Consider the following 23,672-nt stretch of genomic DNA (forward strand, 5'->3'; position numbering starts at 1 on the left):
TATGAATTTCACAAACATAAAGTTAAGTGAAAAAGAAAATAACAAAAGGGGCTTCCCTGGTGGCGCAGTGGTTAAGAATCTGCCTGCCAATGCAGGGGACACAGGTTCGAGCCCCGGTCCGGGGAGATCCCACATGCCGTGGAGCAACTAAGCCCATGCGCCACAATTACTGTGCCTGTGCTCTAGAGCCCACGAGCCACAACTGCTGAGCCCGTGTGCCACAACTGCTGAAGCCCAAGAGCCTAGAGCCCGCGCTCTGCAACAAGAAAAGCCAGTGCAATGAGAAGCCTGCACACTGCAACGAAGAGTGGCCCCCGCTCGCCACAACTAGAGAAAGCCTGCACACAGCAACAAAGACCCAATGCAGCCAAAAATAAATAAATAAAATAAATAAATTTTAAAAAGAAAATAACAACAAAAAAACCATACTGGCAAAACTAAACTACATTGTTTAGGGATACAAATATAGGTGTTAATCATTTCCTTGCATTTCTGTAGTTTTACTGTGTAAGTCAGAACAGTGATCACTTCTAGAGTGGGAAAGGTGATTGGAGAAGGCACATGGGATTCTTCAAAGGTATAGATGGGCAATATTTTTTTTCTTAATCTCGTTGATGGTTATGATAGTCTAATAGTATACACTCACATACACACATATGTGTCTGTATATGAGATGTATTTCACAATAAAAAATTAAAAATAGTAACACTGGAAAGAAATATGCCAAAGTGTTAAGAGTTGTTGCTTCTGCAGGGTAGGGTATGGGGTGATATTTTTCCTTGCTCTTTAGATTCTTTTTTTTTTTTTATAAATTTATTTTATTGATTTTTATTTTTGGCTGTGTTGGGTCTTCGTTGCTGCGCGCGGGCTTTCTCTAGTTGCGGCGAGTGGGAGCTGCTCATCGTCGCGGTGCGCAGGCTTCTCATTGTGGTGGCCTCTCTTGTTGCGGAGCACGGGCTCTAGGCACACGGGCTTCGGTAGTTGTGTCACGTGGGCTCAGTAGTTGTGGCTTGTGGGCTCTTGAGCCCAGGCTCAGTAGTTGTGGCACACAGGCTTATTTTCTCCGTGACATGTGGGATCTTCTCAGACTGGGGCTGGAATCCGTGTCCCCTGCACTGGCAGGCGGATTCTTAACCACTGCGCCACCAGGGAAGCCCCTAGATTTTTATATGTCACAAATTTATAACATGATTAAATCTTCCTTAAGAACTTGGATTCAATATTCAGGCAGCTTTAGGTTCAAAGACCAGATTTGCTGCTGCTTTGCTGTGTGAATTTGGGCAAGTTACTTAAGTTCTCTGACCTCAATTTCCTTATCAGTAAATTGTGAAAAATAGTAATACTTCTCATAGAGTTATTAGGCTTAAATGAGATAATGTAATACTTAGTACAGTGCCTGGCACAAAGCTGCAATTATCATTATTCAGTGTGGTTTTTTGTTTTTGTTTTACAATGAGCACATGAAAAATTTTACCTAAAAGTAAATTATTCCTCCTCAACTTTTCATTCCCTTGATGGATACTTTAGATATATTTCTAGGATTAAATGCTGAAAGGTTTGTTTAATAGGGTCAGTTAAGCAGTCAGAATCAGAGAATATCAGAGATGAGCATGACCAAAGGGTTTTATTCAACTCTTTTCATCTCATAAATGTAAAAACTGAATCTAGAGTGATGAAATCACTTGCCCAGGGTCAAATAGTGATTTCTGTGTTTTTATCTTCTTTGAAGAAGGCCCTCTACTATAACCTGACCTCAGTGGTGGAGAATAAATACACTCTTTATCTGTGGGTCTTACTCCCAGCCCAGCAGATATGCTGGGCAGTTGGCCACAACCCTCTCTAGTTGAATGTGATCTGGCTAACTGTGGGTGTCTAATCTTACCGACTGATTTCTTACAGACCAAGAGGATGCTGGTGGAGAAGATGGGCCGAGAGGCTGTGGAGCTAGGGCACGGGGAGGTGAACATCACAGGAGTGGAAGAGAACACCTTGATTGCCAGCCTTTGTGACCTCCTGGAAAGGATTTGGAGTCATGGGCTACAAGTGAAACAGGTAATGAATGTCTGGCCTCTCCCTGTTGAGCAGACTGTCTTCCTTATTTTGCTTACTAGCTTTCCCACACTTTTCCAGCTGACTGGCTTTGAAGAATGGTGCATGGTGCTTTTGGAGTGAGACTTGAAATAGTTCAACAAATAAGTAAATAAATGTGACCCAAGCTATCTTCTTTAAAAATAAGCTTTATAAATCTGTGTATTTGTCAGACATTTTTAAAGTGGCATCTTTTTTCCTGCAAACAGAGCTGAAAGCCAAACTGATAGATCCTGTTTGGTAGCTGGTCCTAGTCTGGAGATAGAACACAAAAGAAAGAGAACTTGGAGCTCAGGAAGTACCAAATGTATTTTAAGGGTCCTTCACTATTTGTATTCCCAGTGGGAAAAGGTCTGTCATTAACATTTCTTTTATAATCAGATAGCTTAACCTTCTAAAGATTTGAGAGAATACCAAAAAAGTTGAGTAAGTTTGATTTTTACTGCTCAGTACCAAGAGAATCTCCTTATTTCAAAATACTGTACTTTGAATAACTAGGCAAGATGGACAGCTTACACTTTCATGCATTTTTAAATTTGAAAAGAACTTGAAAAGTTTTCAAAAGCAGTTTTATTATGGAAAAATTGGGAAATATATGTAAGTATCCAGCAAATATTTATTTAGGGCCTGCAGTGTGCCAGGCACTGTTGTAGGTACTTGAGATACCTCAGTGAACAAAGCAGACCAAGATCTCTGCCCTCCTGGAGTTTTCATTCTCATGGGCATAGAGACAATCTACCTCATCTGTCCTTCAAAACATTTTTCTGTACACGTATGCCCATGTACAGCTGTATATTTAAAAATCCAACAGAACTGCAATGAGATACCTTTTCACATCTACTAGGATAGGTAAAATAAAGAAGACAGACAATAACAAGAGTTAGTAAGGATGCAGAGAAATTGGAACCTTCAGATATTGCTGATGGGAATGTAAAGTGGTGCAGCCTCTTTGGAAAACAATCTGGCAATTCCTTGAAATGTTAGAGTTATCATATGACCCAGCAAGTCCACTCCTAGCTATGTACTCAAGAGAAAGGGAAACATGTCTATGTAAATATGTGTATGAAAATGTTCATATTCCTAGCAGCATTATTCCTAATAACCAAAAGTTGGAACAACCCAAATGTCCATAAGCTGGTGAATGGATAAACTGAATGTGGTATATTCATACAGTGGAATATTTTTCAGCAATAAAAGGAATGAAGTGTGGATACATGGTACAATATAGATGAAATTTGAAAACATACTAAGAGGAAGAAGTCAGTCACAGAAGACCACATAGTATATGATCTCATTTCTATAAAATGTCCAGAACAGGCAAATCCATAGATAGAAAGTAGGTTAGGGGTTGCCACAGGCTAGGGAGGGATAAGGAGTGACTGCTAATGGGTTTTTTGGGGTGGTAAAAATCACCTAAAATTAGGTAGTGGTGATGGTTGCACAACTCTGTGACTATACTGAAACAGATTTTTTTTTTTGGTACAGAACTTTGTACACTTTATAAGTATGAATTTTATGGTAATGTGAAGTATGTCTCAATAAAGCTGTTTTTAAAAAAAATCCAAATGGGATCATACTGTACGTAATGTTTTGGAACTTGTTTTTTCTTGCCTCAGAATATCTTTTCCATGTCCTTAACTAATTAGGTGATAGTATAGTAAGTGTTTAAGAGCTGAGACTATAAATCAGATAGTCCTGGGTTTAATTCCTGCTTTAAGTTTACGAAACTGAGCATGGTACCTAGCTTCTCTAAGCTTCTGTTTCCTCATGTGTATGATGGAATTTTAAAAGAACCACCTCTGTAGGATTCTTGTGAGGATTTGATAAGATAATTTGTGTAAAGCACTAAGCTCACAGCCTGTTATCTGGGAGTTTCTCTGTAAATGTTTGTGGTTATTCCTCTAAAATCTCAGTTTTAATTGTTTCCATTGTATAGATGTGCAGTACTTGAATCAATCCTTTATTATTGGTTGGTTGAGTTATTTCTGATTTTTCAGTATTACAAACAGCACTGTGATTATAGATTTTTTAAAATGTTAATAATTGTGTATCACATCCCTAAAATGTTGAGAGTCTTATAGTATAGTAACAACACTGTGAGCTAAAACCTAACTTTCAGGATTGTTATGATAATTAGATGTAGTAAAAAAAAGTACCTGGCATGCGGTGGGTATGCAGCATATGACAGCTCTTATTATGCTGGGTTCTACATGAAGGATTTCTGTTTCTTTCCTTTTCTCTGTAATAAATGAGTAGAATATACATAATCATTTTATCATTTTCTTTGAAGTTTAGCAAGCCTGGCAATATAGTTGAGCTCTTTCGGTTTTTTGGTAAAACATATGCCTCTCAAAACTTCTTGATATTCTCCATAAAAGTCTTCAGGGAGTTAGTGAGGCATTAAAAAAATGATAATACCATATCATCATAGGTGTTTTAAACCTTGAGGCTTTGCATCTATATCCTTAAAGAATTCCCATAGCTTGAGGAATTTCTTTTGGAGCCCATTTGATCCCCCTCTCAGTTTGGATAGACAGAGGCTACTTACTGGTGAGAAACCAGTAGAGAGATAGTGGGGGCTTTTCAATTGAGGTTACATTTTGTTCTTAGTCCTGCTTTTGGAGCTCTAAAAGTGAACCACTGACAGTGTCACAGAAGGAAGTGAGGGTCTGTGCCTGCTGGTAAGGATTGTTCAGTTGGGGATTGAACCCTGACTGTCTTTGTGGGGTTCCTACAGCATGTTCTCCTTAGGCCTCCATTTTGTTAGCCTGTGTTTAGACTACTTTTCTCCTGCTGAGACATTCTTCAGTTATGTTGCAGTCCAGGGATTATAACCTGGCTCCCTGGTCTCTTCCATCGTGTACCCGATTGCGATCAAATTCACTCTCAGAGGGTGATCTTATCATCCCTCTCTGAATCAATCCTTTATTATTGGTTGTTTGAGTTATTTGATTTTTCTGATTTTTTGGCCACGTCACTGAGCAACTACCCATTTTCTGATTTTTAGGGCACGTTACTGAGCAACTACCCATAGTATCTGCTTAGAAAGTAGAGAGAACCCAAACCGCAGTTTTTGCTGCTGGCCTCCTAGGTTTTGTTATTAGCTGCCTGCAGGGCTGCCTGCCGCAAGTCCTCATAAAAACCTCTGTTATCCTCACCATTTTCTTTGGCTTTCGGTGACATTTTCCGAGGACATGGACTTTCTCCTTTAGTATATTTTCTGACAATTAAAGGTGAGGTTTGTTTTTTTCATACTGTTTTTGTAACTGCTGCCATTTGAGGACTGGTAAATGAAAAGGGGTTGTTTCTCATCTTTCATGCATGTGACATTCTTGGAGAATCTGGTGCTATATATTGTGTGGCCACGTTCCCAAATGGGTAGTGGGACTGCATTGAATCTTGCAATCCCAATCAGCCCCTTTGCAAAAGAGGAAAAGAATAATCCATGTCTCTTGAACTAGAAAACCCCCAGTGCCCTGTCACTAGGTTTCAGCCCAGCTGCTGCTCTCTCACTCTTGCCCTGGCTCTCCGTCCTCACCAGTGCAATCACTGAGCACCCGGGCGTCCTTCTGGCACAGTGGCCTGGTGTTGCTCTTGCCTTTGGCTCTTCGGTATCATTGCATGTGAGGACTTTCTGGTGACCAGCTGTACTTTACTTCCAGACAGTTCTGTTAAGGGAGGCTGCTTTCCTCGTCTGCCCAGATTTTGGGGATACAGTGATGAAAAAGGCTGTCTCTGCCTTTTTAGGGGCCTATGCTATGGTTTCAGTAAATGGATGGATGAATGGGTTTCTAGAAGTTGTATTACTAAATCAAAGAGCATGAATATTTTAAGGTCTCGTATTGTCTTCTACGTACATTGTATTAATATACCAGTTAGTAACAGTTTAGGAGTAGTCTCATTGATGTTGTTGAACAGCTGTTTTCTCAAACATTTGGTAATTCAGTGAATTTAAAAAAATGGTCTTGTCTAGTTTTAACTTGTGTGATTTTTAAAAAACTGCCATTGGGGTTGTTGGGTTTTAAGTTGGTTAAATCTTGTAGGAAAGTCAAACTTACAGCAAGTTTATGTCAACAGCTTGCTGATCTATAGATGAGGGGTTTTTTTCCATTCAAATGCTTGATTTTTTTCCCCCCAAAACAGATCAAGTTGGAGGTTAAGAATAAAACAGATCCTCAATATCCTCAGGGGGAAAATCTTGAGACCTTAAATCCTCACATTCATTCCAGAGAATAAAATTTTCTTCAGAAAATATAACTTCAGAAGTTAAATGCTCTCTTCCAGAAGCAGCCATATAGCATCATTATTAACAGCAATGGTTCTAATATTAGATATACTTAAGCTTGCCCAACACTCTACTTCCTAGCTGTGTGATCTTTTACAAGTTACTTAGTCTTTCTGATCCTCAATTTGCTCTTTTCTAAAGAAAATGGGGATAGAGGTATCTACCTTTTAGGACTGTTGAAAGCATTAAACAGAGTAGTGTATTTTAAACATATAACATAGTGCTTAGTTCATAGAAAAATTCAAGACATGGTAGCTTCTGTGCTTATTATTACTCTTACTTTTATGAAATACAGAAACTAAGTGACTTATAAAATGATCATAATAAATCCTACTATTAAAACAAACTTATACTACATTTATATTATATCAACTATATAGGAGCATTTACCATGAATCTGAAATAAAGTTTTTAATCCCATAACAAGGGTCACTGTGTACTGAAGGATGACTAGAAAGAGACAAAGCAGTTGCTGGGTGACCAGCTAGGCTTATTCACTATGTAGGCAAATTGCTTCCTTATGTCAGGCTTGAGAATGCTGTTCAGATTTGTGCCTTGGTAAAATGACAAATCACTGCGTGTCTCCAGCAGTTTAAACTGCAGCTTTTATATTTTCAAATGCCAAGGTTCTGCTGTGTCGACTATAGTATATCTCAGATTTGCAGTTAAGTACTGGCCTCCTTTCCTGCAGGCTTCTTCAAAGTACCTTCCACAGTAAATCCCCATCCTTGTGATGACTTACCCTCCCTCGGCTGCACTAAGGGCAGGAATGCCTTTAAATATTTTAGGAAATTCGGGAGCTGTCACAGAATCTTGTAGGCTCGGTATCCATTCCTCTGTGCAAAAGCCATCATGCACTACCCAAGCTGACCTTCAACCAACAGACCATTTAGAGATTGATAGATTATTTGCTTTTTTCTTTCTTATCCACTGGTCCATTCCCAGGCTCTTTTTTGGCCACGTCCTTCCTATTCCCAGTGGGGGATCATTTCTTTTTCTGTTCCCTTCCATTCTTCTTTATATTTCTCCTGGATTTTAGTAAGGGGATATATATTTGTATACATTGCATCTGGGTGTACATCGAGATAACAAATAGGACAGATACTTTTTAGCAAAAGCGCATATCTATATGTTCAAATTATCTCTGACTCCGGTCACTAGATGCCTTGCCCTTAGAAATCTAAACTGATAGATATTTCTCCCTTGCATTGGTTCCAGGGGAAATCAGCCTTGTGGTCCCACCTGTTACATTATCAGGAAAACCGGCAGAGAAAACTCACATCAGGAAACCTCAGTACCTCAGGTAAGATGGTCTCTGCACCATTGGCCAAACTCCCTCCACTTACTTTCCCATCCCCCACTGAAGTGATCATCTGTAGCAGACTGTTCCAGGTCAATGAAGTCTTTACTCTGTAATGTTTAAGCCACAGGGCTCTCTGAACCACAGAGCATGCCAAAACCATGGGGTTTGCTTTTATTATGTGTTTCTATACACTTGATCAGTGAGATAGAAGATTTATATCAGCAAGAGGCCAGTCTTAGAATAAATTTGGGTTTTAAATGAATTTGGATTGATACTGATGTCCTGTGTTTAGAGTGTTTTCAGAGTCTTTTGTTTTATTTCTCTGAGATGAACATTGAGATGATCTATCCTATCAGTTAAGAGAGCCTGTTTGTCAGTGTCCTGCCTTGGAACTGCTCAAAGTCAAGGCCTGGTGTGCATGATCCCTTCCATTTGCTTTCTGTTTATATTTAATAAAAATATCAGAGTTGGCAGGGACCCCAGAAATCATCTAGTCCAGCCCCCTTTTTTTACAAGAGGAGGAAACTGGGATCCAGAGAGGAATTTAATTTACTCAAGATCACACAGTGAATTGATAGAAGAGGCCAGATTAGGAGCCAGGCCTCTTGTCTCCTGGTCTACTGTTCTTTATAACATCCTGCAGTGTCCCTTCCAGGACAGTCTCCCTCCTTCCTTTTCTTCTTGGCAGCATCTCTCCTTCATACCATCCTTCATTCTCCTCTCTCTGCCAGGGAGTTTGTTTAACTTTCTTAGATGTTTTTGTCCTAATGGTAAAGATAAGTTTAAGTGGGGGCGAAAAGGTAGGCATATACTCAGTGTTGTCTTTGGCCTTGAATTAGTTGATCTCAGCTAGCACTGAACATGGGGAAGACAGTGGGCAAAAAACTAGGTACAAAAGCTCCCAAAGTAGCCTCATAAGGAGTTTTTTGTCCACTTTCTGAGTATGAGAGCAGAGTCTTCTCAGGAAAGCTGTAGAATTTATTGCCAAGGGATAAACTGTAGCCAAAAATTATCAGCAGCTGAATGATGAAGATACTAATTTTAAATGTTGGGCCAAACATGAGGATATAAAGGTGTTGTATCTAGAGGTCCTAAGCATTCTGGATCATGTTCTTTACATATTCCCTTGGCTCTTTTGTAGTCCATTTTGAGGCAAGAGCAGGACATGCGTAGTAGCTCCTAGTGGAAGCACTGCTTTCATGGATTATGATGAGAACACACTGGATTAGGAGCCAGAGGATCTGTGTTCCTTCCAGTCCTGACTTTGCCACTTGGTGATTGGGGCAAAGCAGCTAACCTCTCTGAATTTCAGTTTCCTCCTCTGTGATACCGTCCATGGCTATCTTATAAGTTGTTAGAGAATTAAGTGAGATAATATGCATAAAAGTATAAAATTTGATACCTGGTAGGTACTTAATATTCATGAAATGATTGATCAAAGTGTTACCAAAGTAACCCCAGCTTTTTTCTGTAGATATTTGTGATTTGAGATAAGAAGGGTAGTCAACTATTTGGGTATACAGATCTCTTTGGACTTAACCAACTTTTTGTTCTAGGAATATTTCTTGATTCAGAACGGAGGAAGTCTGATGCCAGCTCAGTCATGCCTCCCCTGAGAATCTCCCTCATTCAGGATATGAGGTCAGTCTGGGCTCATTTGTAATAAGACACTAAAATCCTGTTTTCAGTTGCTGCTTAGGTGTCCACTTTATTTATTTATTTATTTTTGGCTACGTTGGGTCTTCGTTGCTGTGCGCAGGCTTTCTCTAGTTGTGGCGAGCGGGGGCTACTCTTCGTTTTGGTGCGTGGGCTTCTCATTATGGTAGATTCTCTTGTTGCAGAGCACGGGCTCTAGGTGCATGGGCTTCCATAGTTGTGGCATGCAGGCTGAGTAGTTGTGGCGCACGGGCTTAGTTGCTCCACAGCATGTGGGACCTTCCCGGACCAGGGCTTGAACCTGTGTCCCCTGCATTGGCAGGTGGATTCTTAACCACTGCGCCACCAGGGAAGTCTGAGGTGTCCATTTTAAATAGCAGGGTCTCAGTGACCTGGGCTTCTACAGTGTCTCATTTAACCAGGAATCCCTCCTCATTGGTCCTGTGCTTCATGATGCATTTGTAGAGCTGTACAAGCAATTGTGTTTCCTGACATTTTTGGAGAATTACACCAGAGTATTTCAAGGCCTGAGACCTCTGGGGTTAGCCTTGCTTTTTAAGAGCTGTACTGGCTTCCTCCCAAGCCCCCCCAAATTATGCTGAGTCTATCTGGCAAAGTTACATGGAAGCTCAGGATTTAGAGAACAAGAGAGATGGACTCTCTCAGGATGCAGTAGGGCTTCCTGGCCAGGCTTCCTTTGGTGTTACAGGGGAGGTATTGATAGTGAGTTAATCTCCCACCCTATCCTCCACTCCCCTTTTCCCATTCCCCCTTCAGGCACATCCAGAACATTGGGGAAATCAAGACTGATGTGGGAAAAGCCAGAGCATGGGTGCGACTGTCCATGGAAAAAAAGTTACTTTCCAGACACCTGAAGCAGCTTCTCTCAGACCATGAGCTCACCAAGTAAGGCCACTCCACTTGGAGTATAACCAGCTCCTGGGAATGGCGGGAGGGATTGGAAACCCCCGTGGGAAGGGAAGGGTATTCAGTATATCATTACTGCTGAATTCAGCTAAACTCAAATTGCATATGAAGGTTTTGCAGCATTTCTTCTTTTTTTCTTTATTCTTTTCTTTGTAGAACACTGTTGTACACTTACACTGCAATATTTTTTATATTTTCCTGTAGATGAATTAACTCTTTTGGCGCTGCTCAACACAGCACACTTGTTTTAGTAGGAACATTCAGACATAATCAGTTGACTTCATGCTCTCTAACTTAGTTCTTTTTTTTTTTCCTAACTTAGTTCTAAAGGCCTGGATTCTTCGGGCCTCTAGCCACAACCACTCCAGGAAGCAGTGGTCCTCCCTTTTGGCTGTTGGTTTCTCTTCTGGGACTTACTGTGGTTTATCCAGGCTCTTTCAGCCATTGGTCAACCAATGAGCTCTTGCTGTGCTCTACCTTGGATCAGTTCCCGTAAAGAAGATGGGAGGACTTTTCTTGTTTTGGTGATATATTCTTCCTGAAGTTTTTGGTGATGTAACATTTCTTCTTCTCTTTCTTTATCTGTAGAAGAATAATTCTGTTGTATCTGTTCTCCCTACCTTCTTGGTCTATATCCCCGCCCCCCCAAATAGCTTTCTTACAGACGTAGTGAGAAGGATGGAATCCTCATTGGATACCTCAGAGTTTTGGGGGGTCCTCCTCTCCTTGTGGCACTCAAGTGATCTGTATACCTGTTGGGCATAGGGCATTTTCTTGGTCTCTTTCCTGTCTTGAGGAGGAAAGGATTGGAGAATTAAAAAGAAACTTCTAAGATATACCCTATATCTTTTGTTCTCTCCTGAGCCTAGGCCAGCCCAGAGTAACCAGGTCCTTGCTCTTCCTCACTCCTAGGAACCACTAAATCTATAGTTCCCTTCTCTTGATTTTATATCCTTTGCATTCATTCCATACCCTAGTTACTAGAGCAGGAGTGGGGAGGAAGGCTGTCTCCCTTCTCTGCCTCTCAGTTACCACCTCTCTGTCTTTTCCTATAGATAATATGTTTGGTTCTTTCTTCATTGGCAAGCCTATTGGGCATTTTTCTTTTTGGCATTTCCTTGGGCATCTTTTCATGGTATCCTTTATTATGTGACTTCCCTGTGGACAATAAAGCAGAGAAGTGGACCTTGGGGAAATTTTGTGTAAGTGAATTGATTAAACCTGAAGAATCTGTTTTTATTTAAAGTGAAAATGTAATTTTTTAGACTTTATTGTGTGTTTAAACCACAGCAAGAAACCAGTTTCAAAATGTTGATAGATTAGAGAGCTCACTTTGAGAGGTTACAAAATAACAACTCTTAAAGTGCTTACATTTGATTCCCTTTAGTGGTGAAAAGGTTTAGGAATAATATTTGAAGATTGGAAGGACAACTAAAAGAGAACAAGTGAACATTTAAGCCTGGAGTTTGGAAGGGAATTGTTTGCATACCAGATTCTAGAGGACAGTTGTGTGTCCTGGGAAAATCTGTGGCTGTGTGGGCACTAGGGGCTGACAGGGCAGAAGTGATTCCTGTTGGCCGGTGTGGGCATCGTCTGTCAGGAGATGCTGCAAGTTGGCAGGAGGACATGGCAGAGAGGTAGCCAAGAGGGAGTCAAGCCCAGGATCTTTATGAAGGTCTAGGGCAGTGGATAGGTCTAGGGCCTGTGAACTTAAGGGCCTAGGCAGGAGCAAACAGGGCACAGACTTTGGTGAGGAGACTAATTTTGGTTTCTTTAAACTGTAGCCCTGTTAGAGGACAAAAGCTTAGAATTTACTCCAGTGAGTATAAAATGAGAGTTTTGCTGCCACAGATTGCGTTTTGGGTGGGATATAGGGAGAGAGAAAGGTGTACTTCATCAAAACCTACCTACTACTCCATCCTACCCTCTCTCACCTTTCTCCTAAGTTTGCTTAAAGCTCTAGCCACATCAAACCCCTCACACTTCTCAGGATGTGTTCAGCCCTTTCAGGGCCTAGTCAGAAGTCTTCTTTGCCAGAGTTTGCCTGGACTACCCAGAGACTTAGTCCATTCCTCCTCTGGGCACCCATAGCATTTGTTACAGTATTTGTTCATTCCTTTTTTTTTTTTTTTTTACCACTGGTGGTCTGTGTTATCATTATCCATTTGTTTTCCACTTATTAAAATTTGCTTTCATTGGAGGCATGAACCATGTACCTCTCCCAATACTCCTTCTCCCTACCTCGGTTCACACTTTGGAGTTCGTGTGACTCCTTGCTTAACTTTACCTCCCACATATACATTTCAGGTCCTTAGCCACTGTTCCATCTGTCTCCTTATTTACTTCCACTCCCTAGGTTTCATCCTCATGCCCCTTTCACCCTTCAGCTGTACTAAATTCAAATTTCTTGAAGTTGGTTATGGCTTTCCCTTTACTTCTAAGAAACATATTACTTGTAGGGCAGATTACAAACTCTTTAGCCTGAATATTTAGGGCCTGCCTTCGTTTTACCCTAGCCATACTTTTCAGTCTCATTGCTGACTGATCACTTCTCTGAGCCCTCAACTCTAGCCAAACTGGCTTTTATACCCTGTCCTTCTCCTTCTTCTACAACCCCTGTCTAAATTTGTGCCATCCTTCAGGCCCTCCTGTTCTAGGACCATAGAAACTTCTGGGTCTTTAAATTCCCAGAGAGTGCCTTTCATTTGGCAACTCATTATGTCTTATACTGTGGCCTTTATCAGATTTATTCATCTAGACTGTATGTGAGGATAGGTGCTTCCCTCTCCAGCACCTGCACAGAGTAGGTTTTGGTTGGTGAATTTTCCTACCTTATAAACTGTCTAGGTAGAACCTCACAGGTCTACTGAATCCCATACCTCTCTGGCATGGTGACTGCAGTCTGGGCAGGCAGGACAGGGACCTTCCTTTGTTCTCTGTGTGTTTCTTGTGCTGGGGTCCTGTGCGTTTGGCTCTCTGTGTCCCTGCTACTTGGGGAAGGTACCATTGCTGTGCAGGCCCAGAGGCCTGCAGTGTCAGGCAGAGGGGTTGGCCTTTGATGAGTGAGCAGTGGATGAGGGGTGGGGATGGGAGGAAATTTGAAAAGAGGGGAAGGACATCGTCTGCACAGCTCTTCGTTGCCTATGACCTGGATCATTCCATTCCTTGCCTCTGAAGCTGTCCTCAGCTTACATTCATGTTCAGAGCAGTGTTCTGACTTGTGGATCTCAGGTCTGCTGAGGGTCAGAGACTAGCTCTGGTAACAACCTCCTGCTGTTGCTACTCCTACACCATACACTGGGGTGTATGGGCCCTATAGAAGCCCTCAGGTTAGGAAAGAAGATCCCATGACGTCTGACACTTTACATTATAGTAACGTCAACTCTTGGACACAGGTGGAGTTTGGTTTTTGTTGTTCCTGCTGTAGCTAAAGCCACTTTCCCTCTAGCCTTCAGTTGGAGTAGCTGGCTTTGTTCCTTTTTTCGGTGGCCCTAAAGAGCTTGAGGCTTGACTCACATTCTTCCCTTAGCTGTGTCCTTCCAGAACTGAATAATTCTAGCCTCTTATCCCTCCTTTTGTCTGGGAGACTGATGTATTGCCTCTTCTCCGACAGAAAGTTGTACAAGCGCTATGCCTTCCTGCGCAGTGATGATGAGAAGGAGCAGTTCCTCTATCACCTCCTCTCTTTCAATGCCGTCGATTACTTCTGCTTCACCAATGTCTTCACAACTATCCGTGAGTAGCCCTGTGCTCCCCACTAGCCTTCCCAATGCCAGTCTTCATGAGCCTGTCTGAGGCTAACTTACTGTCCCCTTTTTAAAGAAAGATTATCACTTGTACTTTCTTCTGTGGGGAGAGGTGTACTTGCCCTCCTTGGAGGTTGTATTTTCTGTCAGGCTTCTTACTCTTGTTCTAAACTAGGGAGCTGAGCGCTTTTGGCCATTGTGTTGTTACTGTGGTCCTGGGTGCTGGGGGCCTAAGGTGGAGTGGGGTGTGGGGGGTGAAGTTCACTGCCCTCCCTGCACACCTGTAAAGAAACCTCCCTCTTGTTTTGGGCTGAGAGAGTCATTCAGCATTACAGAAAGTTTCAGAGTAGCCCCCAGGGAACAACAACTCTTCCTGAAGTAGCAGAAAAAACTCCAGATGGCAGTGGGAGGTTTGGGTCCAGGCCCTGTTCTGCCCTAACTCATTATGGATCTGTGAGCAGTGTCTACTCCTGCAGTGGGGCTCGGTCTCCCTATTTGCAGAGCGAGGAAGAGGGTTTAAAATGGTCTAAGGAATGCCCTTGGAGCCTCAACTTTCTTTGGTGCTAGGATGCTTTGTTTGGTGGGGGATGGTCTGAATTTGCCCCATGACTAGTTGTTTGGCCAGTGACTCAGCAGCTTCAGCAATGGTGGACTCTTGTTCTATATGACACCCATCCTCCCTCTCAGAGAAAAGGGTTGTAGGCTTCAGTGGAAGCAGCACTGGACTGGAATATAGGAGACCTGGGGGAAACTATTTCCCTCTCAGTTCCTCAGAAGAGGCATTGTGATACCTGCCTGGCCTCTCTGGAGATTGTTATTAGAGTCCTTGAGATGATAGATAGAAAAGTGCTCTGAAAAGCAATTCAGTGCAGTGTTGAGTTAGTGATATTGTTTAAGGAACAGGTTTACTTAGCTCTGAGCTTGCAGATGGGCTTGGATTTGGATGTTTGGGTGATAACCCTGGGAGGAGTGAGATTGAGGGGAAGATTGGCTAATATTCTAAGCCAGCCAGAGACTGGGTCCTCAGGACCTGCTGCTCCAGGCTATGTACCAGGAACCCCAATCATGCCAGCACACCTGGGGCAGGTCAGGGCCCTCTCAGGTATGGGAGGGATTCCCGATCCCCTCCAATGCCTTTGTGGCTTCCCCTAAACAGTGATTCCTTACCACATCCTGATCGTACCGAGCAAGAAGCTGGGGGGCTCCATGTTCACCGCCAACCCATGGATCTGCATCTCGGGAGAACTGGGTGAGACACAGATCCTGCAGATTCCCAGGAATGTGTTAGAGATGACCTTCGAGGTACGTGTTATCTGGTGACCACAGCCCCAGGCTCTATGGGGATCTGAGTTTCAACAGCTACTTTGGGAAGCTTTCTCCAGCGTTTTAGAGGCCTTGCTCTATGCAGTGTTACGCTTCAGCACAGCTGACCTGTCTCAAGACGATCAGAGGCCAGAGCCAAGGGTTGACCTGAGGACGGGGGAACCTGCCCTGTCTAAGTGGTTTCTGGCTGGAAGGCACCCATCTGGACTTGCATACCTCCTTGTCCATGGTGTATTGAAAAACCCCCAAGAATTCTTTCAGCTGCTGAGCCCAAATGTTCACAGAGAGCTCAGACTGCTCTGCCATTTCCAGAGCCTTCTGCTCCCAGGCCCTAGTCTTCCTCCAGGTAGTGTCTCTTTCTTTCTTGGCATCGTGCCTCATGAGGTAGTACTATACTGCCAGCTTTGGCAGTAGGTGGAGCCATGAGCTCTGCCTCTGCAGATACTGGGGGGCCACGTTGCAGGGAGCCAGTCAGATGTGTGCCTCTGAGGAGTGTGGCGCTTTTCTTCTGTTTTCTTGACCTACCCCATCTTCTTTGCTTGGCTGTTCTCTCACAGTACCAGAACTTGGGGAAGCTCACTACGGTGCAGATAGGCCATGATAACTCTGGGCTGTATGCCAAATGGCTTGTTGAGTATGTGATGGTCAGGAATGAGATCACCGGACATACCTACAAGTAAGTGTTCCCTCAGCTATGCCCAGAGACAGTGGGGCTAGGTGTACCACCAGGGGCTGTGTTTGATGCTTGGGTATGTGGGGTTCTCAGGGAGACCTTTTAGGTTGTGATAGGCGGAGGCAACTTCCTGTTTGGCTCTGCCTCATGCCCTGAAAAGAAATAGAAGGAGGGCTTTACAAGTGAAGGTGTATGACATCGCTATGCACAGGTTCCAGGCCACCTGTCACTCGGGTGGCTTCCCTGATGCCGCACGGTGGGATGAGGAGCAGGGCCTTGAGGATCCCCAGCCCGGTTTCAGAGCCTGTCCTCAGGGATTGGCTTTTTGATGGCCTTTGCTGATCAGGGACGCTGAAGGAGCTGGCAGTTCTGACAGGCTATTGCCTGACCCTCAGGTTCCCGTGTGGCCGGTGGTTGGGGAAGGGCATGGATGACGGAAGCCTGGAGCGGGTCCTAGTCGGGGACCTGCTCACATCCCAGCCTGAGGTGGACGAGAGGCCATGCCGGACCCCGCCCCTGCAGCAGTCTCCCAGCGTCATCCGGAGGCTCGTTACCATCTCACCCAACAGCAAGCCCAGTAAGTGGGAGATGGGGCCGGGCCCTCATGTTGCCCTGCCTGGGGAATGGGCAGATTTCTGGAAGTACTGATAAGGGAGCCCAGATTCCCCGCAGCCTGTGCAGCTGCCTCAGGAACCACCTCTGCCGACAAAGACAAAGCAGCCCCAGGCATTTGTCACCCTCTTCTCATGAATCAGTTGTGGGGGGTTGGCACTCTTGTTAGAGGACTGGAAGGAGAGGGGAGAGCTCCTGGATCCTGGCCTGGGTCCTCTGTGCTATTTGTATGTGCCCCTATAGAGGAGAGGGGTTTACTTTCTGCCCTTCCCCTTCCTGGTTCCTGAGCTTTACTGTCAAGTCTTGGCACTCTTTTGGTTGCCAAAAGTTCCAGAGAAAAGTGGAGAAGAAACTTGACCAGCATCTTCTGGAGACAGAACTCTAAGATCCTAGCTTTTGCTTTTTGTCCCAAGATTTTAGGAAGAGCTAGCTCAGCAAAGTTGGGTGGGCAAGAGCCACTCTTCCCAGGGTCCAAGCTGCCCTACCTCTCCTGTGGGTCTTCTTATGTCCTCAGTCTTTTGCTCAGTCAACTAAGTACTGTTAACCTGAGACTGGATATCTGCTTGATTTTTATCAGAGCTGAACACTGGGCAGATCCAGGAGTCCATCGGTGAGGCAGTCAATGGCATCGTGAAGCACTTCCATAAGCCTGAGAAAGAGGTGAGCCTCCCTGCCCTCCAACCCAGGGCCTTATATTGAGTAAGAGAGAATAATCTTGTTCCAGGCCCATGTGCTGTGGACAGCCCAGCACACGGAGTGTGTGCCTCAGTTAGTTTGAGATTCAGCAGATTCCTTTCTCTGGGGGCCTGTGCCTAGGGTTGCCCTGTTTTCCTTACTCACTGACAACTCAGCAGAGTCCCTGGGTCTCCAGTGGACAGTGTATTTCTGGCCTCTTCTGAAATTGTCTGGGTCTCCCTGAACATTGGCCACATGGGCTTTGTCCCCTGCTGGGGGGCCAGAACCATCATCTGTTCATTCAATAGCTATTTACTGAGAACTGCTCTAAGTCAGGCCCTGCCAGGTGCTGGGGAGACTAGACAAGGTCCCTGCATGTCTTTTGCTGCCCTCCCAGGTGTGGGCAGTGGGCTGGGGATGCAGTGGTGGGAGGGCATCTTGGCTGAGGCAAGCCTGGCATTCTCTCCTGTTTCCTTATATAGCGAGGTAGTCTTACGCTGTTGCTTTGTGGAGAATGTGGCCTTGTCTCGGCCCTGGAACAGGCTTTCCAGCATGGATTTAAATCACCGCGGCTCTTCAAAAATGTCTTCATTTGGGATTTCTTGGGTGAGTTGGGCTAGGGTGTGAGGGTGGGAAAAGCATGCAGAGACGTGGGGGAATCATCAGCATAATGTGGGTGCTGACCACTGGGGTCTGAGGTACAGAAGCCAAATCAGGTGACTCTCAGGTTAGATGTGTTTGTTTGCCCTGGCTTTTCTCGGAGGTAATAACAGAAGCCCTCCCACCCTTCGCCCCTCATCTCCTGAGAATTGGACAGGAAGGGTTCTTTCCAGGCATCTGTCATATATAATACAGGCTTAGTCATGACTCCTCACACTTCCTGCTCATAGGTCCAAAAGACCAGTTGCATTGGAGTCCAAGCCCTGTGTTACACCCCCTTGGAGAATTTGATGCAAGAAGCTTCTCCCTCAAGAGTTTTGTTGAGAAAGGACCATCTTTATATCAAGGGCCACATAAAGAAATTTAAAATACAGAGATAAGGAACATAAGGATCATTTTTTATTTTTATTTTTTTTTTAAAGTACCAATTGTTTTAATTTATTCAAAGTGAAAATAAATATCCATATGGAACATTTTATAAAGTAAATGGTTTCAAAATAAAACATGAAGACAAAATGGCCAGTTAAACCATACTATCAAAGTGAATGAAACACAAATTTTCAAATTTTCAAAAATTTTCAAATTTTTCAAACTAAATATACATAGTCTCTCTCATTTTCAGTTGAAGATGCAGTGTTGAACGTTGGTCAGTCATGTGTGATTTTTAGGATGCCTTTAGAATTGAAGTCTGAGACCACAACTAACAAAAAGCAAGTACTTGGCTGCTTCACAGCAGGATGCAGCTTCCTCTTTCTCAGCAGAATTCCAGACATTCATAAGGATCATTTTGAAATGTGACCAGTGGCCTCAGAGCACTCATGTTATTCCTACTAAGTTACTTGTGTTGACACGGAGGTAGGCCTGTGGCAAGTGGCCTACAGGACAGTCAGGGACAGGTTGGTTTTGAGAGCCTTTGTCACTGGCAGGCTTGTCTCCTCTTCACAGAAAAAGCACAAACCTATTACGAGACTTTGGAGCAGAATGAACTTGTTCCTGAGGAAAACTGGCATACGAGGGCCCGGAACTTCTGCCGTTTTGTCACTGCGATCAACAATAATCCCCGGAACATTGGCAAGGATGGCAAGTTTCAGATGCTGGTGTGCTTGGGAGCCAGGTACTGCAGCCTCATGGCCCAGTGTGCACACAGCCAGCCCTGAAGATGGTGCTGGAGGCCCAGTGTGGTGCGGGGGTGGGGAGTGGCTAATGGCCAGGTGCCCTTGGGCAGGTGAGGCCTTGGTAGAGGCCCTTACTTTTCTTCATGCGCCACGCGTGTGTGTGTGTGCGCGTGTGAGAGAGAGGGGTAGGGTGGGGATGAAAGTGTGTGTGTAACTGGGGAGGAGGGGCCACATTTTGATGCGAAGGAATAAAACCGTCTCCCTGACAAAATTTGAAGTAGAGGGTATATATCTAGTAATTTCTTTAACAAACATTTGAATGTGCCAGGCCTCATGGAAGGTGTGGGAATAGAGCTGAATAAAATACGGTCTCTACCATTTAGAAGTTCACCTGTCCTGATTATTTAGTACAAGGCAGAAGTTTGGGAGAGTTCAAAAAAGTACGCATTCGTAACGTTTGCTGAAAATGTAGAGGAGAAGGATCAGAGGAGGCTCAGGGAGTAGGTGGTATTTGAGGTGAGCCTTAACGGGAGGGTAGACGTGAGGAGGGAGCTTGAAGCAGACAGAACTAACAGAGAGGCCCTAAAGGAAGCAAAGCATGTGGGGTCAGGAAATAACAGGTGGAATGTGGGAAGGAAACACTTTAAGGGATAGGGGCCATGAGGAGCTGGGACAGAGTTGATTTTTAATCAGGGGACTGAAATGATAGTGATTTGATATCATGGATGGTATTCATGGGCAAAATTGTTAGGGGTTATTCCAGTGGGTCAGGTGAGAGCACGAAGCCCAGATAAACAAGGCAGTTTTTATTTAGGCCGTGCAAGGGAGGGAGTTAGCATAGTGGTTAAAAACAGATTCAGGAACCAGATTCACCAGGTTCACATCGCAGATCAGCCACTTACTAGCTGTGTGCTCTTGGACAAGCTGCTTAACCTCCATCAACCTCACTTTCTTCATCTGTAAAGTGGGGATAATAATAGCACCGATAGCACCTACCTCACATCATGGGGTTGTCATGAAGGTTAAATCTCTTATAATGGTGGCTGGCACATGCTGAGTGCTATGTGGATGTCAGCTTGCAGCGTTATTCCTGGTGGTGGTCGCTGTGGGGAGGAGCGACGATCTAGGAGAGATTGGCTGTTGAGATGGAGGAAGTGCTGCTGACAGGACATGGTGTCTTGTTGGTGGGGTTGTCTGGGGGGCTAGAGGGGGAGGCGGAGCAGGCCTTCTGGCAGATGACAGGGCCTGTTTGGGTCAGGTTGGATTGGCATCCCTAGGGCTCGGTAGCCCACAGTGGGGGCCTTTTAAAGCTGTGTAAGACATCTTCGCCAAGTGCTCTTAGGGGAGGGAAAGGGGGCTGCGGGGAGATATCTGCTTCTCCAGCTTCAGACTTTGTTCAGGGTGTGATGGAGCAGGTTTCTCCCTTGGGCTTTCGCTAACCGTGTCCCTTCCCTTTCCCTTCTGACGCATCTGGACTGATCCTTCCCTGCCAGAGATCACCTCCTGCACCACTGGATCGCCCTGCTGGCTGACTGCCCCATCACCGCACACATGTATGAGGATGTGGCGCTGATCAAAGACCACACACTTGTCAATTCCTTGATCCGCGTGCTGCAGACACTGCAGGAGTTCAACATCACGCTGGAGACATCCCTGGTCAAGGGCATCGACATCTGACTTCCCAGCACCAGCTAGCAGCAGGACCCAGAGACTCGCCTGTAGCTCTCCCCCCTTCTTCCCAAAGGGACCTACGCGAGTTGTGCAGGAGATGAGAGGAGATGTACACTCACTGTAAAAAGAAAAGTAGAGGATTTTTGGAATAAATAATCTATTTTAGAGTTTATTTGCTGATTTGCTTTTTACACACTTTCATGTGAAAGAGTGATAGGGGGAGGGAGACGAGGTTGGTGCCGCTTATTTTGAAGCTGGTGCCCTCCCTCGCCGTGGCCACGCGCTGGAGCCTGCGGCCTCCCTGGACTGAGCCTGCGGCACGTGCGGGGCAGTTCTGCTTCCTCGTCCCCGCCGCGTTAATGAGGCCATTCCACATGGTTTTTAAACTGATGTTTTCTATATTAACATTATTATGGATATTTGGCTTTCACGGGCCACATACAGGTGTGCTGAGCAGGAAGCCCCAAGCTCCAATCAAAGGGATTTTTAGTAGTGCCTCTACAAGCACTGATGAGTCAGCTCCATGTCTTTTCTTTTTTTTGTCAGTATTATTTGGGAAGGAGACATGCCAGGATGTATCGTCGTGCAGAAAATCAGTTTCCTCTTGGCACACAGTTGCACAGAAGTAAACATAAGCACGTTTTAACAGGTTTTCCTTTTCTTCCTTTTATGTATTATTTATTTAACCCTCCATTGTGTGTTTTAAGTCTTTTTCTTTTTTCTAAGGAAAGAAAAAGCTGTCACAGTCTAACTGGCTATGTTATCATTGTTAAATTTATGTTATTTTGCGACTTAGAAACCAGCTGCAGTATGGCCCACTTAATAAAACACCTGAAACAGAACTGTGTGGGTCCCTGACTTTCATGGGGTATTGTGAGGAGTGGGTAGTAGAGGGTGCAGCTGGGTCTGTCTGAGAGAACCAGGCTGTAGCATCGCCTCCCAGGCCAGGACTGCCCAGAGGGCCTTGTGTGTCCTGGGTCCTACCCACTGCGGCACCAGGAGCTTTCCTGGCTGTTTGAGAGGGATGCATCCCAGGGTTAATTTCCCACTACCCAGAGGAGGAGGCTGAGGCAGAGAGGGGAAAAGACCTGGCCAAGGTTGCAAAAGTTGTCACTTGACCGAGACGGGATGGGCCATTTCTTGAAGGGTAAGAAAGACCAGGTGTGGGAACACGGCACAGGAGACCCTGTCTGCCCTCGGGAAGGAAAGCTTTTTCTTGAGAGAAGATTTGCTTTTTCCCAGGATGGCAGGTGATAGAGCTTTATAAGGGTCCTGGGAATCAGCTTCCTTTGGTTTTATTCTTCAACCAAGCTGCTTTGGCAGGAAGCTCCAGAAGTGTAGCACAATCAAGTACAGCACCTCAAGCCAATCAGTGTCCTCTTTTATGCTTCCCTGACTTTGCATGTTCTGTTCTCTGCGTGGAATGCCTCCCCTCTTGTCCACTTATGTTCATTGTTCAGGGTTTCCTTTACCACCCCCCACCCCCCACCCCGGGCACGGTTAATCATTCCCTCATTGTGCTCCTGTAGTTTCTTAGATGCTGGAACTTCCTCTCTGGGTTGTTATTACCTGCTTTCATGTTGGGCCCACTCCCTAGACTGAGCTCCTAGAGGGCGGGGAGGGTCTCTTGTTCATCTCCTTCCCTGATGACTGACAGTGCTCAGGTGAGGCTTTTTAAAGAGGTGAGGAAAGCAACTGGAGGCTTCCGGGACAGCTGCAGTGCGCCGTCCTGCCGGCAGAGGGTGTGAGCGGGTGGTGGGAGTCTTCAGGTTCTTTTGGAAGTGGGGCAGGTAGGCAGTGCCTCTGGAGCATGTGTATGTTGTGGGCCGAGATCAGAGATGACCTTAAGCCAGGTGCTTTACGCATACCTCTCCCTTTTACTCACAACTCTGCAAGGCAAGTTTAGATTATTCCCAGTTTATAGGTGAGGAAATCGAAGTTCGGAGAAGGTTAGTCACTTGCCCAAGGCCACACATCATGTAAGTAGTTTGCAGTTACCAGACTGTTTCACTCCAAGCTTGTGGCTTTTCCATTGACAACTACTCCCTTATTGGATTCAGGTCTCTGCTCAGATGTCCTTAGAGAGACCTACTCTGACCACTCTAAAATACCAACGGTCACTTTTTTCCCCTATTCTGCTTTATTTTTCTTCCTAACATCGGCAACCATTATACTAATTATTTGGTAATTCTAAATGTAAGTTTTATGAGGGAGGAACCCAATCCACTTTGTTCATGAAGTAGTAGCTGGCACAGGTTATGTACCTAGTAGGTGTCTGTGGAATACATGAATTCATTGGCACTGGTTAACATCACAGACTATACTATGGGCCAAAGTCCTTTGGTTGAATTCTTGCTCTGCTACTGGGACTTAGAGCAAGCTATGTAACTTTTCCGAACTTCAGTTTACTTACCATCGATGAAATGGGAATGGTAATAGTGGCTGCCTCATAGGTTTGTTTTGAGGACTAAATGACTCTGCATATATGCCTGGAATAGGTCAGCTGTGTGTAAATGTTGGTCATTGTTATTACCCCATTGTATCAAGCTCTGTCCTGGTTCCTGACTGAGACCCAGACTCTCTGTCCTTGAGGAGCTCAGAGGCAAGTGCTGCAGGAGAATATGACATCAGGGAAGATACTGACCATAGTGAGTTGTGCTTACGGTGGAGGATTGTCCCAAGAGTGGACATTGCATGTAGACTGAACAGCATGTGCAAAGGCATGGCGATGTGAAGGTGCCTGCCGTACTGTGAAGCTTGGGGAAGTCTAGTTCTAGAGTCAAGTCTGAGACAGGGAGGAGAGCGTATGTGTGGGCTCTGCATCCGCAAAGCGGGAGACAAGGAAAAGGCTGACAGGTATCCCAGGGCTTCGAACATTGCTGGTGCTCAGTAGACGTGGACTGAATGAAAGAATGAACCCATGCTGCAGGTACAAAAA

General features: G+C 44.7%; 1 protein-coding gene across 2 annotated transcripts in view; it reads left to right on the forward strand.

Moving 5' to 3' along the window:
• DENND5A (DENN domain containing 5A) overlaps positions 1–21,576 on the forward strand; it is a 108,323-nt gene extending 86,747 nt beyond the window's left edge. The window contains exons 12-23 of one of the 2 annotated variants that reach the window (XM_079928511.1): positions 1,900–2,052; positions 7,592–7,676; positions 9,233–9,317; positions 10,110–10,238; positions 13,873–13,994; positions 15,162–15,307; positions 15,886–16,004; positions 16,397–16,578; positions 17,191–17,273; positions 17,771–17,894; positions 18,894–19,028; positions 20,557–21,576. In XM_079928511.1, coding sequence (XP_079784637.1) covers positions 1,900–2,052; positions 7,592–7,676; positions 9,233–9,317; positions 10,110–10,238; positions 13,873–13,994; positions 15,162–15,307; positions 15,886–16,004; positions 16,397–16,578; positions 17,191–17,273; positions 17,771–17,894; positions 18,894–19,028; positions 20,557–20,636 — 1,443 coding nt within the window. In that variant the 3' untranslated portion in view covers positions 20,637–21,576. Of the gene's footprint in view, positions 1–1,899; positions 2,053–7,591; positions 7,677–9,232; positions 9,318–10,109; positions 10,239–13,872; positions 13,995–15,161; positions 15,308–15,885; positions 16,005–16,396; positions 16,579–17,190; positions 17,274–17,770; positions 17,895–18,893; positions 19,063–20,556 lie in introns of both variants that reach the window. The other variant, XM_079928510.1, reaches the window with a different exon arrangement.
• Positions 21,577–23,672: the final 2,096 nt, after the last annotated feature.

The sequence above is a fragment of the Stenella coeruleoalba genome, assembly GCF_951394435.1.
Source record: "Stenella coeruleoalba genome assembly, chromosome: 8".
Lineage (NCBI taxonomy): Eukaryota > Metazoa > Chordata > Mammalia > Artiodactyla > Delphinidae > Stenella > Stenella coeruleoalba.